The sequence below is a fragment of the Medicago sativa genome, chromosome 8 (genome assembly GCF_051527215.1).
Source record: "Medicago sativa cultivar Bolivia chromosome 8, Bolivia_mono, whole genome shotgun sequence".
Classification (NCBI taxonomy): domain Eukaryota; kingdom Viridiplantae; phylum Streptophyta; class Magnoliopsida; order Fabales; family Fabaceae; genus Medicago; species Medicago sativa.
In genome coordinates, this window is record NC_140756.1 from 76,685,584 (window position 1) to 76,704,027 (window position 18,444).

General features: G+C 35.1%; 2 protein-coding genes and 2 pseudogenes across 5 annotated transcripts; all 4 read left to right on the forward strand.

The window, feature by feature from the left end:
- Window positions 1-317: 317 nt before the first annotated feature.
- On the forward strand, window positions 318-3,931 carry LOC146901674 (pentatricopeptide repeat-containing protein At3g48250, chloroplastic-like). Of its 2 annotated transcripts, none has more exons than XM_085733699.1 (3): window positions 318-2,850; window positions 3,311-3,410; window positions 3,546-3,931. In XM_085733699.1, the coding sequence occupies exon 1, from the start codon at window positions 371-373 to the stop codon at window positions 2,255-2,257; it is 1,887 nt and encodes a 628-aa protein (XP_085589825.1). In that variant the 5' UTR covers window positions 318-370; the 3' UTR covers window positions 2,258-2,850; window positions 3,311-3,410; window positions 3,546-3,931. The 2 variants fall into 2 exon arrangements, with proteins under 2 accessions (XP_085589825.1, XP_085589826.1); XM_085733700.1 differs by having other exon boundaries at window positions 318-2,408.
- Window positions 3,932-5,227: 1,296 nt separating this feature from the next.
- On the forward strand, window positions 5,228-7,504 carry LOC146901675 (pentatricopeptide repeat-containing protein At3g48250, chloroplastic-like). The gene has a single exon (XM_085735347.1). It carries the CDS (start codon window positions 5,305-5,307, stop codon window positions 7,210-7,212), a length of 1,908 nt encoding a protein of 635 aa, XP_085591473.1. The 5' UTR covers window positions 5,228-5,304; the 3' UTR covers window positions 7,213-7,504.
- Window positions 7,505-9,947: 2,443 nt separating this feature from the next.
- Window positions 9,948-12,170, forward strand: LOC146901676 (pentatricopeptide repeat-containing protein At3g48250, chloroplastic pseudogene; annotated as a pseudogene). The gene has a single exon (XR_015021984.1). The product of XR_015021984.1 is annotated as a pentatricopeptide repeat-containing protein At3g48250, chloroplastic pseudogene (transcript).
- Window positions 12,171-15,970: 3,800 nt separating this feature from the next.
- On the forward strand, window positions 15,971-18,227 carry LOC146901677 (pentatricopeptide repeat-containing protein At3g48250, chloroplastic pseudogene; annotated as a pseudogene). The gene has a single exon (XR_015021578.1). The product of XR_015021578.1 is annotated as a pentatricopeptide repeat-containing protein At3g48250, chloroplastic pseudogene (transcript).
- Window positions 18,228-18,444: the final 217 nt, after the last annotated feature.

Genomic DNA, 18,444 nt, shown 5'->3' on the forward strand with positions numbered 1-18,444 from the left:
GGGACTAAAAGTGTAATTTTGCCTAAAAATTTAGTCCGTAGACATTAATGTTAACTTGTGCCCTTAAGGCACAAGTTTAGAAGCCAAATGTAGAAATTTATTTTTGAAGATTGTGCATTCAATGTCTTGAAAAGTTAAAAACTTATTTTTTCAATACAACACACATGTTTTAATTCTTTTTTTAGATCCTTAACTTGTGCCCTTGGGACACAAGTTAACATGACCCTTTTACTTTTATTTCATTTCGGATAGAGTATATTTTGGAAGGGGGTCAATTTTTTTACTTTTTATCGTGAGAACTATTCAATATTCACATTACCATTGATGGAGTACTGGTAATGCATTGCTCCGAATTCCGAAACCTGCAGCAATGAAAGCGTTTGAATCAATTGCTCGTAATCTCAAATTCATCAACTCGTCACTCACTATCCGAGTCACTACAACTCGCTCACTCCACCAGGTTTCTCACTTCTCTCTCTACACCCCACCACCCCTTTTTCTTCCCTCCCCGTTTCACGATTCACCTTTTCACCAAAAACACTATTTTTCATCAAAACCCAACTCCATTGTAGAGCTTATTCAAACAAACGCTTGGTCTCAAGGGTTTGAAAAAGAGTTAGAAAATTGTTACCCTTCTTTGACCCATGAAACCGTTGTTTACATTTTGAAACAATTGGATAATGACCCATTAAAAGCTTCTTGCTTTTTCAATTGGGTCAGTAAGAAAAATTGGTTTTTGCCAAGTTCTTCATTGTGTAATTTGATTCTTAGGATTTTAGCTAATAAGGATACAATTGAACAATTTTGGGTTCATTTGAGGATGATGAGGAAAAAAGGGTTTTATCTTGATCGAGTTACGTATAGGTCGATTTTAGAGGTTTTTAGACGAGAGAAAATGAATAGGGATTTCGCTTGTCTTAAAACGTTTTTTAAGAATATGGTTGAGGAAAATGCAAGGCAAGTTGTTTTCAACAAGGTGGTTAGTGTGATTTTAGGATCTGAGTGGGGTGATGAGGTTGTGAATGAGCTTGTAGAGCTTAAGATTCGGTTTTCGGATAGTTTTGTGATACGGGTTTTGAAAGAGCTTCGAAGTTGTCCTTTAAAGGGTTACAAGTTTTTTTATTGGGTTGGGAAGCAATCTGGTTATCAACATAATGCTGTGACTTACAATGCAGTTGCTAGAGTTCTTGCTAGGAAGGATTCGATTGAGGAGTTTTGGAGTATTCTTGCGGAGATGAAGAGTGTGAATTATGAATTGGAGATTGATACTTATATGAAGATAACAATGCAGTTTGTAAAGAATCAGATGATGGAGGATGCTGTTAAGCTTTATGAGCTTATGATGGATGGTTCATATGAGCCATCGGTTCACGATTGCTGTGTCCTTTTAAACGCTATCGCTACAAGTGATTCACCGAATTCAGATCTTGTTTTCAGGGTAGCCAAGAAATATGAATCCGCAGGGTATACTCTCACCAAGGAAATCTATGATGGAATACACAGGTGTTTGACAAGTGCGGGAAAATTTGATGAAGCTGAAAATATTGTTAAGACTATGAGAAATGCTGGGTATGAACCTGATAATACTACATACAGTCAACTAGTTTTTGGACTTTGTAAGATGAAGAGGGTTGAAGAAGCATGTAAGGTGCTGGAGGAGATGGAATCTAGTGGCTGCATTCCTGATAACAAAACTTGGTCCATCTTGATCCAAGGGCATTGTGCTGCCAATGAATTAGATAAGGCATTACTTTGTTTAAGTAAGATGATTGAAAAGGACTGCAATCCAGATGCTGCTGCGATAGACGCTTTGGTTGATAGCTTTCTTAGTCAAGAGAAAATAGACAACGCATACAAGTTTCTTGTAGAGATGGTTGAGATATGCGCTTCTCCTAGGCAATGTACATATGAGAAATTGATTCAAAACCTGTTAGGAATCGGAAAATTTGAGGATGCACTTGACCTTCTTTGTTTGATGAGGAAACACAAGTACTCTCCATTCATCAAACCAATTGTGCAGTATGTTTCAAAGTTTGGGACCGTGGAGGATGCTGAGAAATTCCTGAAGGCATGGAGAAAGGGAAGTCCTCGGTCCCATTCCGCCTATCTTCATGTTTTGGAATCTTTCGTCGGAGAAGGTAGACTCTCTGAGGTCAAAGATCTATTGTGCAAGTTTCCTTCGCGGATAAAGAGACATAAAAAGGTCAATGAATTTTTTAGCTTCAGTGGAGACTCGGATGTTGCTAGTGCTACTTGATGCCCAGAAAACTTTTCCTTCCAAGTGTCCAAAATGTGTCAAAAGTCAGAGGTCTTGGGTTGGATTCCTGCTTGCGGTCTTTCAGAAATCTGTCATTTGTAAGCATCAGGGTAAGCTAGTGATCTATGGTATGCCATGATCTTGGATTCAGGCAAGTGACAACCTCCTTTCACTCTAGACTACTAATTGCAATTTGCAAGTTTCTCCAAATGATTAACTTTGATCAGGCTTTTAGGCGTGTTTGGTTTTTGCACTGTGCCGAAAACCTCGTCTGAACCAGTAATTTCATCCCTAACACAATGTTTTACAAGGTTTACCAATTACATCTTTTTTTATGTTCATCTTTGAGAGACTGACCTTTGATGAGTACTGTTTTGAGGGTGAAAATAGAAGTAGGAGTGCTGTTTTGGCTTCTGATGATAGTTTTTATTTTTTGTTACAAGGCCTGCATCATTGTTCACTATGTTACACTTAAGTGTATTTTGATGAGTGCCTAAGTTGACTACACTCACTTTGGAACTAAGAAATAAGAACGATGTTATCATTTTCAATGAATTACTATTTTGTTTTGAAGCTCTTCCCCCGTTGACGAGGTAATGTTAACAAAGATGTCAGTATTATTGACAAAATCAGATGATAGTTTACGTACTCTTTGCCTTATAGTCTTACTTCTTAGTTGCCTTCAAAAAGGGCAAAAGAAGCAAGAGTTCGTTATCATATAAATACATTGTTACACATCTAGTTTGGACCAATTAGTCTCAGTTTTATATACAGATCTAATATTTTGAGCATAAAAATATTGTTGTTAAGTTGCAGTAAAAAAAAAAAATTGTTTATAGTTATGTGTAGTACAACAAACTGTGTAGAAGGGCTTCCTCTTTTTAGCACTTGATAGCATTTAAAATATAGGTTTCTTACTTATCAGGTAAGAAGATATTATGAATCACTCATTAAAAAAAAATTGCTTGGACTCCAGCTCTAGTAAGCAAATAAAGAGTATTATTATTCATGAACTATGATTCTATGAGCAAAAATGAATCTTTTGCTTTGTAGGTGTGGAGGTGCATGCATTTTCGTTGCTAACTTGGGCTCAACCTATATTGTCCCCATTCTTTACTTTCACTTCCAATTGCTTGCTGATAAGTTAATAAGAGTATGTGATCTACATTCATTCATAACTCATTGAATAGGATGGATACATTACAAAAATCATGTTCTTATGCCGACATCTACCGTCATCTTATGTTATAGTAATTGTTGGATTCAGTTTCATCTTCTTCTTTTACAGAAAAATATACTTTGTTTCATTAAAAATCAAGTGCCCAATAGAAGCAGAAACATCAACAACTTGCATTTAAACTGGCTGTTGCCTTAACAAATTGATGAGCAATCGTGTTAGCTTGTCACCTGGTGAACTCACAACATGAGAGTTTAAACAATATAACAAAAGGAGTCTCGAAGCAATCAAGTTCACTTCCATTTAAAAAAAAAGTATGTATTTTGTTTAAATGCATTATTCGAAGTCCATATTTCCTTCAGTATTTCGGTTGGTAAATGTAATAATTTAGTTTCTTTAATTTGTATTACTTGGATAAACTTGTATTCTATAACCAATGAACTCCAAAATTCACTCTCTTATTTAATAAAATTAATATTGATCTCATACTTTAAAAATGAGTCGTGCATAAATTGATGAGATCTACATTGATTTTACCTAATAAGAGAACGGGTGTTAGATCGAGTGTTCGAAAAAGAGTGTTCCTAACATTCCTCTTTTGAAATATATCACTAGTTTTCAAGTAAATCGAAGTCTCCAACTATAATTTTGGGGGAAGAAGGTTAAATAAAGAAACCCTAAATTAGTTAATGTTGCGACTAATTGCACATCAAATGCAACATAAGCGTAACTTGATGTCTTTTATGTGAACTTAGATGGAAAAGACTAATTTTCGCAAACAACCTTAACTTAAATTCAAAATGAAGTAAAAGGACAAAAGGATAATTAAACTATTCGGCAAACAACATTTTCCTTTTACTCAAGTCTATTTGTAAACTTGTTTTATTAATGATATTTTGAAAATAATAGTTGTTCTTGTCGGAGAATATAAATGTCGATGGTGCAAAATAGCTTTTGCAATGATTTACGACGATTGACGTTAATCCTTTATCAATGAGGGAGATGAATCTACAAAGACATTCCAACACTCAAGTCAATGGGGTTTTAATGTGATTTGAGGAGATTTTACATAATGAGATTGTGTACCTTATAATTATGTGGAGGGCTCGTATGAACTCTAAGAACGTTGTTTGGTGCATCACAATTCTTCAGAAGTGTATGTGGTCTGCAACAATAGATAGACACCTTATTAGTCCTTAGTTGTGATAATTGAATGTGGATCCAAAGAGTTTCACCTTAACCCGGTCTTAAAAAAAAGATTGTTTAGATATTTTTTGAGTGAAAATTATTTAGATTTTGTTTATCTATTTTCTTTTAGCTATTATTCTATCAAATATGATATATATTTTTTATTACATTGGAATCTTGAGTATTACTCTACAAGTCATATAAATATAATCGGGTTTTATTCAAAAAAAAAAAAAATCGGGTTGGCAAGACAGTAGATCCGTAAAGCTCCGATACTTCAAAATGGATGACGTATCGTATCCCCTGCGTATCATGCACCGGTACCTGCCTGATACTTCCCGATACGTATCAGGAGAGTATCCAAAGATTAATTTTTTTTTAAATAATTATCCTATGATTGGTGTCTTTTGTTTGTTAATATATTTGCATATTAAAAAAATGGTTATAATTATACTGTACATTTAATTATATAATTTTTTTTATTAACGTATCTCAGCCGTATCATATCTTGATTTTTAAAATTTTTCCGTATTGGTGTAGTATCGTATCCGGACTTCACAGCAGTAGATCCATTAACCCATACCCACAAGACAAAATAAACCTTAAACCTTAAACCCTTCCCAACACAACCTTATTAGTGTCGCGCAGCAATTTCTTCTCCGATACAATCCAAACTTTTACGATGAATCGCATGAAAGCAATAACCACTTCCCTCAAATTCCTCAAATCATCATCATCACGCGCTACACAGGTTCTTGCAACTCGGAACCAGGTTTCTCGTTTTTCTTCTTCCTCCTTTTCACTTCCTCTGCTGAATCGTTCACACTATCTATTAGCTTTTAACAACAATCATCAAAAACACTATTTTTGTTCAAAACCCAGCTCAATTTTAGAGCGTGTTTACAACAACGATTGGTCTGAAGAGTTAGAGAAAGAGTTGGAACAATGTCGTGAATCATTGACCCATGAAACTGTTGTTTATGTTTTGAAGCGATTGGATAAAAACCCAATTAAAGTTTTTACCTTTTTCAATTGGGTTAGTGAGAAAGATTGGTTTATGGCTAGTTCTTCGGTTTATAGCTTAGTTCTTAGGGTTTTAGCTAGGAATAAGAATATGAAAGAGTTTTGGATTGTTCTTAAGGCTATGAAGGAAAATGGGTTTTATTTAGATGAAGAGACACATTTGATACTTTTGGCGGATTTGAAAAAGGCGAAGATGAAGAGTGATGATGTTGAGTTTTCACGTTTCTATAAAGGGATGCTTGAGCAGGATGCAATGCAGAGTGTTGTCAAAAAGGTGGTTGGTATCATTTCAGGGTCTGATTGGGACGATGAGATTGAGAATGAACTGGAAAAGGTTAAAATTCAACTTTCGGACAATTTCGTGATTAGGGTTATGAAAGAGCTTCGAAATAGTCCTTTAAAGGCTTATAAGTTTTTTCATTGGGTTGGAAAGCAATCTGGTTATCAACGGAATACAGTGACTTATAATGCAGTTGCTAGAGTTCTTCCTAGAATGGAGTCAATTGAGGAGTTTTGGAGTATTCTTGAGGAGATGAAGAGTGTCGGTCATGAATTGGATGTGGATACTTACATTAAGATATCGAGGCAGCTTCTAAATAATAGGATGATGGAGGACAGTGTCAAGCTTTATGAGCATATGATGGATAGTTCTTATAAGCCTACAGCTCCGGATTGCATTGTGCTTTTAAAGAGCCTATCTACAAAGGATAAGCCAGATTTGGATTTAGTTTTCAGGGTAACTAAGAAATTCGAGTCTACAGGGTATACTCTTTCCAAGGCAGTCTATGATGGTATTCATAGGTCTTTGACAGGTGCTGGGAAATTTGATGAAGCTGAAAAGATTGTCGAGACCATGAAAAATGCTGGCTACGAGCCGGATAACATCACATACAGTCAACTTATTTTCGGACTTTGTAAGACGAGGAGGTTCGAAGAAGCACTTAAGGTAATCGATCATATGCAAGCTATCAATCTTTGGGTTGATATCAAGACTTGGACCATCTTGATCCAAGGGTACTGTGCTGCCGGCGAACTAGATGACGCGTTACTTAGTCTGTATAAGATGATGGAAAAGTCTTCCAGTCCAGATGCTGAATTGTTGGAAGTACTGGTTGATGGTTTTGTTAAGCAAAAGAGAATAGACGATGCATACAAGTTGCTTCTAGAGATAACTGGCAAGGGTCATTTAAGTCCATGGCAAGCTACATTCGAGAAACTGATTGATAGTCTATTAGGAGTCAGAAAGTTTGAGGAGGCGCTCGACCTTCTTCGTTTGATGAAGTCTAAACAATGCTCTCCATACCATGAACCATTTGCATCATATATTTCGAAGTTTGGGACCATGGAGGATGCTGCGGAATTCCTGAAGGCATTGAGTATAAAAAATTACCCATCTCATTCAGTTTACCTCCAAATTTTCGAATCCTTATTTCAAGAAGGTAGATTTTCAGAGGCAAAAGATCTATTGTACAGGTGTCCTCACCATATCCGGGAAAATAGTAAAATCTCCAAACTTTTTGATTCATCCAAGAGTCAGGCGACCGAGAGTCAAATGGCTGCTACTTGATCCCTAATTTTTTGTATGTACGGGGCAAAAAAACCACTTGTAAACCTGCAATTTCATCACAGAGAGCAATTTTGTTTAGATGGTTTAACGAATTACAGCTTCTGTGTTCATCTAACTGAGTATGACCTTTCTGAGTGCTGTTTTTAGGTGACAATTAAGCTTCAAAGGTTTTTTATTTTTTTTAATTCAAGCTTGTATCATAGTTCATAATGTTACCGTTTATTTTGATATGCCTAAGTTGACTGCCCACTTTGGAACTAAGAAATAAGAATGATATGTCATTTTCAATGAATTACTGTTTTGTTTTGAAGTTGTTCGCCGTTGACACGGCAATGTTAAGAGAAAGTATTGAAAAAATTATACGATAGTTTACATACTTTGCCTTATAGTTTGGACAAACTACTCTCAAATTTATAGGATAGGATACGGATTTCATCTTTTGAGCATAAAATAGTTATATGTATTTGTAAAAAAAGTATATGTTAGAGGGTTTCCTCCTTTTTGAGGCAATTTGTTATACTCCTAATGTTTCTTTTTAATTGTCTTTTTATACAATACACTCAAATTAAGAAAGTGAATTTTTGAAATGACCTTTTATGTTATACACTCGTAAGAGATTACAAGCATAAAAAAGTCGAGTGTTGCAACACTCGTGCGACACTACTCCACAAAGCATGAATCACACAAACTCCTTACACCAGCTACTGATAAACAAATAAGAAATACAGGCAAAAATTGCTACCTAGACAAACACCAAAATCACTCCTGAGCAAAAAAAGGCCACTCCCAAATAACCACTGCTGAGCACAACAAAAGGACCTCTCCCAAATCAGAGAGAACAACTGATACTAGGCAATGCAAGGTGAAACAAACTATCACTATGAATGAATTGATGCAAGTATATACTCCATGACAGCTGAGAATGAGCATAAGACAAATCCACCATCAAAACTACAAAGATTTGTGATTTTCTGCAAAATGTTGTTATCCAATACAAGCTCTTGGATTCAAGTACCATTGAGCAATATTATACTCTATGTTGTTAGATTTCAACTTCAGCCAATTCCAAGAGTTCCTTTTCACAAGCTCAACAATGTTATCCAAGCAAATATCTTTGTTTTGGAACACCTTTTCATTCCTTGACTTCCAAATGCTCCAAATACATGCGGACCAAATCACACCGACTCTGTTATACAAAACTCTACCGCCGCGGGTCAGACCTTCAAATTGATCTAAGTGCAGTAAGCTTTCCTTTTGAAACGTCGTGGAAACCCCTAACCACATACAGACAACGTACCAAATACCTGTAAAAACCGGACACTCGAAAAAAAAGATGAGAAACTGATTCTTCTACATCGCAATCTCCCACACACCGAAGGAGACCATGATCAATGAGTAATACAATTAGAAATACAAAATCAAGCATCTAGCGATACTTAAAAGGAAATCACATTCGTTTGTTACTTTTAAAAAAAAAAAAAAAAATCTAAAAAGTAAATTAAAAACAACTTCTACTCAAAATCGTAGCTTCTCAAAAGGTAGGTAGTGAAAATGCAGGTCTCAATGCAATATTCACTGTCTTATTATCCTATTAGGTGAATTCAACACAAGTTCTCATCCCTTTATGTGTGACATCATTTCATCTAATAATATAGTGAGGTTAGAGTTCATTGGTTATAAAATACAAATTTATGCAAGGAATACAAATTTATCCAGATTAATGAAACTAAATTATTACATTTACCAACCAAAATAATGAAGGAAATATGGACTTCGAACAATGCATTTATAAACAAAATATATTTTTATTTTTTATTTTTTTAAAAAATGAAATTGAATTTGATTGCTTAGGTAAAATACAATGTGAGTATGTGTGATTTACTAAAAAAATGTGTGACAAAGAAAGTTGTAGCTTTAACGTAAAAAACAAAATTGTAACTTTTAAGAGAGTTTTGCTAATAAGTGTCTTAGGGACATTTTTAAGGATTTTATTAAAAGAAATATTATCTTAAAAGTGCAAGTTGTTCCTTTACTAAATACAATGATTAACCAATAGGGGTGTTCGCGGTGCTGTTTGGATCGGTTTTGAGGCAAAATGTCATCCGATTCAAAATAAAAATCACATGCAGTTCGATTCGGTTTGGATGATTATTCTAAAAAAACCCGAACCGATCCGATCCGATCCAAATATATGCGGTTTAATTTGGATCGGTTTTTGGATATCCAAAATGCAAATTATATTTTTTTAAGAATATAATATTAATATTAATATTAGACAAACACGGTAAAATAATAAATTTGATGCAAAATATAGTAAAAAATTAAAATTATAGTATGAAAATTATCGATTATTTTTAAACATATATAATACTAATATATAATATTAAATTAGTGCAATATATAAGATTAAAAACCAACTTGGAACATAATAATGCAATATATAATAAGAATAATAGAATAAATGTATTAATATTTACTTTTGCGATTCGGTTCGGTTTGGATCGGTTTTGAGAAAGTGATCCGAAATCCGATTCGATCCTAGCGGTTTTTAGAAAACAACGTTCAAACGCATCCAAACATATTCAGTTTTTTGTGGTTTTTGGTTTTTTTTGGATCGGTTTGCAGTTATATTTTGAATCGGTTTGAATTTGAACACCCCTGTTAACCAATGTTTGCTTAAGGGCACTATTCTCCTTTATTTAATATATAGTCGGGTTAAGTAGATCTATATACCCACAAAACAAAACCCATCGTTCAACCTTAAACCCTTCAAAAAACACAACCTTTGTGTCCGCACAGCAATTTCATCTCCGAAACAAACACAACACTTTTACGATGAATCGCATGAAAGCAATAACCTCGTCCATCAGATATCTCAAATCATCATCATCATCACTCGCTACTCGAGTTCTCCCAACTCGGAACCAGGTTTCTCACTTTTCTTCTTCCTCTTTTTCACTCCCTCTTTTGAATCGATCCAAAGATTTGTTATGTTTTCACAACGATCATCAAAAACACTATTTTTCTTCAAAACCCAACATGATTTTAGAGCGTGTTTTTACCAATGATTGGTCTCATGAGTTAGAGAAAGAGTTGGAAGCATGTCGTGAATCATTGACCCATGAAACTGTTGTTTATGTTTTGAAGCGATTGGATAAAAACCCAATTAAAGTTTTTACCTTTTTCAATTGGGTTAGTGAGAAAGATTGGTTTATGGCAAGTTCTTCTGTTTATAGCTTGGTTCTTAGGGTTTTAGCGAGTAATAAGAAGATGAAAGAGTTTTGGATTGTTCTTAGGGCTATGAAGGAAAAAGGGTTTTATTTAGATGAAGAGACGCATATGACGATTTCGACGGGTTTAAAGAGGGAGATGTTGAAGAGTGATGTTGTTGCGCTTTCACATTTCTATAAAGGGATGCTTGAGCAAAATGCAATGCAGAATGTTGTTAAAAAGGTGGTTGGCATTATTTCAGGGTCTGATTGGGATGATAAGGTTGAGAATGAACTGGAGAAGGTTAAAATTCAGCTTTCGGATAATTTCGTGATTAGGGTTATGAAAGAGCTTCGAGATAGTCCCTTAAAGGCTTATAAGTTTTTTCATTGGGTTGGGAAGCAATCTGGTTATCAACAGAATACGGTGACTTATAATGCGGTTGCTAGAGTTCTTCCAAGGATGGAGTCAATTGAGGAGTTTTGGAGTATTCTTGAGGAGATGAAGAGTGTCGGTCATGAATTGGATCTTGATGCTTACATTAAGATATCGAGGCAGCTTCAAAAGAATAAGATGATGGAGGATGCTGTCAAGCTTTATGAGCATATGATGGATAGTTCATATAAGCCATCAGTTCCGGATTGCATTATGCTTTTAAAGAGCATCTCTGCAAGTGATAAGCCGAATTTGGATTTAGTTTTCAGGGTAGCTAAGAAATTCGAGTCATCAGGGTATACTCTTTCCAAGGCAGTCTATGATGGTATTCATAGGTCTTTGACAAGTGCTGGGAAGTTTGATGAAGCTGAAAAGATTGTCGAGACCATGAAAAATGCTGGCTACGAGCCCGATAACATCACCTACAGTCAACTTATTTTCGGACTTTGTAAGACGGGGAGGTTTGAGGAAGCACTTAAGGTAATCGATGATATGAAAGCTAACAATATTTGGGTTGATATCAAGACTTGGACTATCTTGATCCAAGGGTACTGTGATGCCGGCAAACTAGACGATGCATTACTTAGTCTCTATAAGATGATTGAAACTAATGATGCAGATGCTGAATTGTTGGAAGTTCTAGTTGAGGGTTTTCTTAAGCAAAAGAGAATCGATGGTGCATACAAGTTGCTTCTAGAGATATCTGCTAAGTGTCGTACATGTCCACGGCAAGCTACATTCAAGAAACTGATTGATAGTCTATTAGGAGTCAGAAAGTTTGAGGAGGCACTCGACCTTCTTCGTTTGATGAAGTCTAAACAATACCCTCCATACCATGAACCATTTGTGTCACATATTTCGAAGTTTGGGACCATGGAGGATGCTGCAGAATTTCTGAGGGTGTTGAGTTTAAAAAATTACCCATCCCATACAGTTTACCTTCAAATTTTTGAAGCCTTATTTCAAGAAGGTAGACTTTCAGAGGCCAAAGATCTATTGTACAAGTGTCCTCACCATATCAGGAAGCATAGCAAAATCTCCGAACTTTTTGGTTCATCCAAGAGTCAGACGGCCGAGACTCAGGCGACCGATAGTCAGATAGCTGCTACTTGATCCCTGATTTGTTTTTCTTAGTATCTATCTCATCTTTAATCAGCTAATAACTTTTGTCAAGCTGTTTGGTGGATTTGTCTTTGCACTTGGAAAACCATTAGGACATAATATATGGTGTCAGTCAAATTATTTTTGATTTTGTTAGAAGTTTTGATGTATGATCAGTACTGTTATCAATGATAAGTTTTTTTATTTAAAAAGGTTTAATTAACCCAGTTTTTATGTTTTTTCTAAAGGATGTGGATGTATGTACGTGCTTGATAAACATAATATATTTTAGTGGAACCTGTTTCGCTTCCAATGTGAGTTCATAATATGGAAATATGTTAGCTTTGATATCTCTTTTAGAAATCCTGGTTAGAATTTTCACATTGGAACAAAATTGTTATTATATCATTTTCAAGGATCATGGATCTCCCTGTTAATACATATCAGTTGCATAGTAGTTAATCCCATAAAGTGGCACATAGCGGCCAACCCCAAAAGTGGGATAGTGTATAGCAGTATGACCGCTATTTGATCACTTTTTGGACAAGTTACAATGGATGATGCCAAGGATTCTAACCACATCTATATATTGTCCTACACTAAAACTGTTTTTTTTTTTTTTTTTTTTTTTTTTTTTTTTTTTGTTTTAAATTGAATCCTTGGCATTGTCCATTGCTGCATGCATACATTTCACCAATTGCGGCTTTTTTCTCATTATCAACCATTCTTATCCATGGCTGTGTTGTACACAAACAAAACACCAAAAGACAAAAATAAGCAAAAGAGGAACATAGGTAGAAGCACACAATAGTTTACAAAAAATACATGGCAATTTAGGAATTGAGTGGAAACATAGTTTACAAAATTCTGCATAAGGATTTGAAAGTGCTTAGGAAGAGAACAAATGGAATAGATGGAACCAGTTACCAGAGGAAGAAAATAAAATTAAAAATGGAGAACAAAATTTTGCGAAATTCAGATACAAAATTCTGCAATTTAGAAGTTGAGAACCGAGGAAGAAAATAAAAATAACCTGTAACATAGTTTACGAAGGAAGAAACATAACGATGTAAACGATATGAAAGTGCTTTGGAAGAGAACAAAACAAAACAAAAGACAAAACGAAAGATAGAGGAAAAAAAATGGAAGATCTGAAAGGGAATCCGTAAATTTGAGGATGCACTTGACCTTCTTTGTTTGATGAGGAAACACAAGTACTCTCCATTCAATAAACCCATTGTGCAGTATGCTTCAAAGTTTGGGACCGTGGAGGATGCTGAGAAATTCCTGAAGTAATGGAGAAAGGGAAGTCCTCGGTCCCATTCAGCCTATCTTCATGTTTTGGAATCTTTCATCGGAGAAGGTAGACTCTCTGAGGTCAAAGATCTAGTGTGCAAGTTTCCTTCTCAAGTAAGCAGGCGTAAAAAGGTCGGTGAATTTTTTTGCTTCAGTGGAGACTCGGATCCAGAAAACTTTTCCTTCCTAGTGTGCATCCCATTGTTTCTCAAATAACTACAATCATGCTAAAAAATAGATCCAAACTGCCTCAAAAGTCAGAGGTCTTGGGTTGGATTCCTGCTTATGGTCTTTCAGAAATCTGTCACTTGTAAGCATCAGAATATGCTACTGACCTGTGGTATGCCATGATCTTGGATTGAGGCAAGTGGCAACCTCCTTTCGCTCGAATCATTAACTTTGTGATCAGGCTTTTAGGCAGGTTTGTTTTTTGCATGGTGCAGAAAACCTCGTGTAAGCCAGTAATTTCATCACCAATAGCAATTTTTTTATAGTGTTTTCCCATTACAGCTTCTGTGTTCATCTAACAGAGTATGGCCTTTGTTGAACCCTGTTTTGGGGCGGTGAACATTTAAGCAGGAGTGCTGTTTTAAAATCAAGCAGTTCATAATGTTACAGTATTTTGATGTATGAATATGTGATCTACATTCATTCATAATTAATGTAATGGACTAATTGAATATGTGGGATACATTACAAAAACCGTGCTCTTATGCCAACATCCACCATCATCTTATGTTATTATAATTGTTGGATTCGGGATATATTACAAGTTTAGCCGTGTGTTAATAAAACTTAAGTGTAAGTTGGTGTCTGAGAACTTTGATGAGTGATTAATTTGTGTAAAACTAAATTAACGCTTTTGAGAGTACACACCAAATTTAAATTCAACATAAAGTTAAAAGACAAAAGGATAATTAAGCCATTTCCTAAACTGTACTTTCTTTTTATATAATTTTAGATGAGAATTTGTTTGACTACAACAACAATCAAGTTTCTTCAGAAGAAAAAGAAACAACAATAAAGTATTTTTCCGCTAAACGTGGTCGATTATATGGATCGAGTTACATAATGTTCTATCATAAATCATATTTGGATCCAACTCATTAATCTTAAAATCTTTTTAATAGTTTCTCTACTTTTTCCTCTGCCTCTAGTGGTCCGACTATCCGCCATTTGATCTAATCTCCTTACTACAAAATTTGTATGTCTTCTCTTTACATGCACAAACCACCAAAGTTTAACTCTCTCTCTCTCTCTCTCTCTCTCTCTCTCTCTCTCTCTCTATCTATATATATATATATATATATATATATATATATATATATATATATATATATCTCTCTAACATTTTCATTTATAATCCTATCTCCTCTATTCTTAGCATACATACATCCAACACAACATCTTATCTTCGTTACACTTCGTGTTGGTTCTTCACCGTCAACACTTTGTTTGATAAAACATCGTCGATCTTATTGTTGTCTGATAAAAAATTTCCTTCAACTTATGTGGTGAGGCTCTTCTCCATTTCAATCATCCAGTCTGAATTCGATAATTTACATATGCTTTTATTTCTCCGTCATTTTGCACCATGGATCCAAGATATTTAAAATGTATAACTGGTGCTATGATATGATCTTCAACTTTCACCTCTAAAGAAAAAATACGTCGCCTTTTTCTGAAATTGCATTTCATATACTCTGTCTTGTTTCTACTCATGCGAAAGTTATATACTTCCAAGACTTGTCTATTTATAAGTACCAAAAACACATTTAACCCTTTTGACAATAATAATAGCATTACATAGAATAAAATTATTTAAATTTGTCTACGTATTTTCTTTTAGGAATCTTGAGTAGTAAGTTAGGAATACAATCGATCCATACCCGCAAGACAAAACCCTTCATTCAACCTTAAAGTTAAACCCTTCAAAAAACAACATTTGTGTCGCGCATCAATTTCTTTTTAGGAACAACAAATCCCTCCAAGCTTTTACGATGAATCGCGTGAAAGCAATAACCACTTCCCTCAGATTCCTCAAATCATCCAAGTCACTCGCTACTCCGAACCAGGTTACTCACTTCTCGTCTTTCACTTTTTCAATCCCTCTTTTGAATTGTTCACACGATCTATTCCGTTTTCACAACAATCATCAAAAACACTATTTTTCTTCAAAACCCAACTCAATTTTAGAGCGTGTTTACAACAACGATTGGTCTGAAGAGTTAGAGAAAGAGTTGGAACAATGTTGTGAATCATTGACCCATGAAACTGTTGTTTATGTTTTGAAGCAATTGGATAAAAACCCAATTAAAGTTTTTACCTTTTTCAATTGGGTTAGTGAGAAAGATTGGTTTATGGCAAGTTCTTCGGTTTATAGCTTAGTTCTTAGGGTTTTAGCTAGGAATAAGAATATGAAAGAGTTTTGGATTGTTCTTACGGCTATGAAGGAAAATGGGTTTTATTTAGATGAAGAGACGCGTTTGATACTTATTAGACCTTAGTTAATTGAATGTGTATCTAAAGAGTTTCACCTTGACCCAATCTTAAAAAAAAAAAGATTGTTTAAATATTTTTTGAGTGAAAATTATTTAGATTTTGTTTATCTATTTTCTTTTAGCTATTATTCTATCAAATATGATATATATTTTTTTTATTACATTGGAATCTTGAGTATTACTAGTCATAGAAATATAATCGGGTTTTATTAAAAAAAAAAAAAATGGGGTTGGAAAGACAGTAGATCCATTAACCCATACCCACAAGACAAAATAATCCTTAAACCTTAAACCCTTCCCAAAAACACAACCTTATTAGTGTCGCGCAGCAATTTCTTCTCCGATACAATCCAAACTTTTACGATGAATCGCATGAAAGCAATAACCACTTCCCTCAAATTCCTCAAATCATCATCATCACGCGCTACACAGGTTCTTGCAACTCGGAACCAGGTTTCTCGTTTTTCTTCTTCCTCCTTTTCACTTCCTCTGCTGAATCGTTCACACTATCTATTAGCTTTTAACAACAATCATCAAAAACACTATTTTTGTTCAAAACCCAGCTCAATTTTAGAGCGTGTTTACAACAACGATTGGTCTGAAGAGTTAGAGAAAGAGTTGGAACAATGTCGTGAATCATTGACCCATGAAACTGTTGTTTATGTTTTGAAGCGATTGGATAAAAACCCATTTAAAGTTTTTACCTTTTTCAATTGGGTTAGTGAGAAAGAGTGGTTTATGGCTAGTTCTTCGGTTTATAGCTTGGTTCTTAGGGTTTTAGCTAGGAATAAGAATATGAAAGAGTTTTGGATTGTTCTTAGGGCTATGAAGGAAAAAGGGTTTTACTTAGATGAAGAGACTCATTTGACGATTTCCACGGGTTTGGAAAACGAAAAGATGAGTAGTTATGTTGTTGCTCTTAAGAATTTCTATAAAGGGATGATTGAGCAGAATGCATTGCAAAGTGTTGTCAAAAAGGTGGTTAATATTATTTCAGGGTCTGATTGGGATGATAAGGTTGAGAATGCACTGGAGAAGGTTAAAATTCAACTTTCGGATAATTTTGTGATTAGGGTTGTGAAAGAGCTTCAAAATAGTCCTTTGAAGGCTTATAAGTTCTTTCATTGGGTTGGGAAGCAATCTGGTTATCAACGGAATACGGTGACTTATAATGCAGTTGCTAGAGTTCTTCCTAGAATGGAGTCAATTGAGGAGTTTTGGAGTATTCTTGAGGAGATGAAGAGTGTCGGCCATGAATTGGATTTCGATACTTACATAGAGATATCGAGGCAGCTTCAGAAGAATATGATGATAGAGAATGCTGTCAAGCTTTACGAACATATGATGGATAGTTCATATAAGCCATCAGTTCCGGATTGCATTATGCTTTTAAAGTGCATCTCTGTAAGCGATAAGCCGAATTTGGATTTAGTTGTCAGGGTAGCTAAGAAATTCGAGTCGACAGGGTATACTCTTTCGAAGGCAGTCTATGATGGTATCCATATGTCTTTGACCAGTGTTGGGAAGTTTGATGAAGCTGAAAAGATTGTTGAGACCATGAAAAATGCTGGCTACGAGCCGGATAACATCACATACCGTCAACTTGTTTTTGGACTTTGTAAGATGAGGAGGTTCGAAGAAGCACGTAAGGTAATCGATGATATGCAAGCTAACAAACTTTGGGTTGAGCTCAAGACTTGGACCATCTTGATCCAAGGGTACTGTGATGCTGGCGAAGTAGACGATGCGTTACTTAGTTTCTATAAGATGATGGAAACTTATCATTTTGAAAATGCTGAAGTGTTGGAAGTTCTTGTTGATGGTTTACTTAAGCAAAAGAGAATCGACGATGCATACAAGTTGCTTTTAGAGATAACTGCTAAGCATCGTACAAATCCCCCGCAAGCTACATTTAAGAAACTGATTGATAGTCTATTAGGAGTCAGAAAGTTAGAGGAGGCGCTCGACCTTCTTCGTTTGATGAAGGCTCAAAATTACCCTCCGTACCATGAACCATTTGCATTGCATATTTCGAAGTTTGGGACCATGGAGGATGCTGCCGAATTCCTAAGGGTATTGAGTATGAAAACTTACCCATCTCATACAGTTTACCTCCAGATTTTTAAATCCTTAATTCAAGAAGGTAGACTTTCAGAGGCCAAAAATCTATTGTACAAGTGTCCTCACCATATCCGAAAACATAGGAAAATCTGCGAACTTTTTGGTTCATCCAATAGTCAGACGACTGAGACTCAGTTGGCTACTGCTTGATCCCTATTTTTCTTTCTTTCTTAGTATCTATTTCGATTTTTATCGTTCTAATAACTTCTATGAAACTGTTAGGTGGATTTGTCTTTGCATTTGGAAAACAATTAGGAATGATATATGATGTCTTTTAACTTTATTATTGAAATTATAAGAAGTTTTCATGTATATGACCAGTAATGCTATCGTTGATAAGTATTTTTAAACGATTTACAGAATCCAGCTTTTATGTTTTTGTAACGGATATGGACGTACATGCTTGATAAACAGAATATTTTTTTAGAGGAACACTGTTTCTGCATCCAATGGGAGTTCATAATATGAAAAATATGTTGACTTTGATATCTCTTTTAGATACTCCCAATCCCGTCGTGGATGATCTTAATACCTATCCGTTGCCTTGCCAACACAATTTTCAAACTTT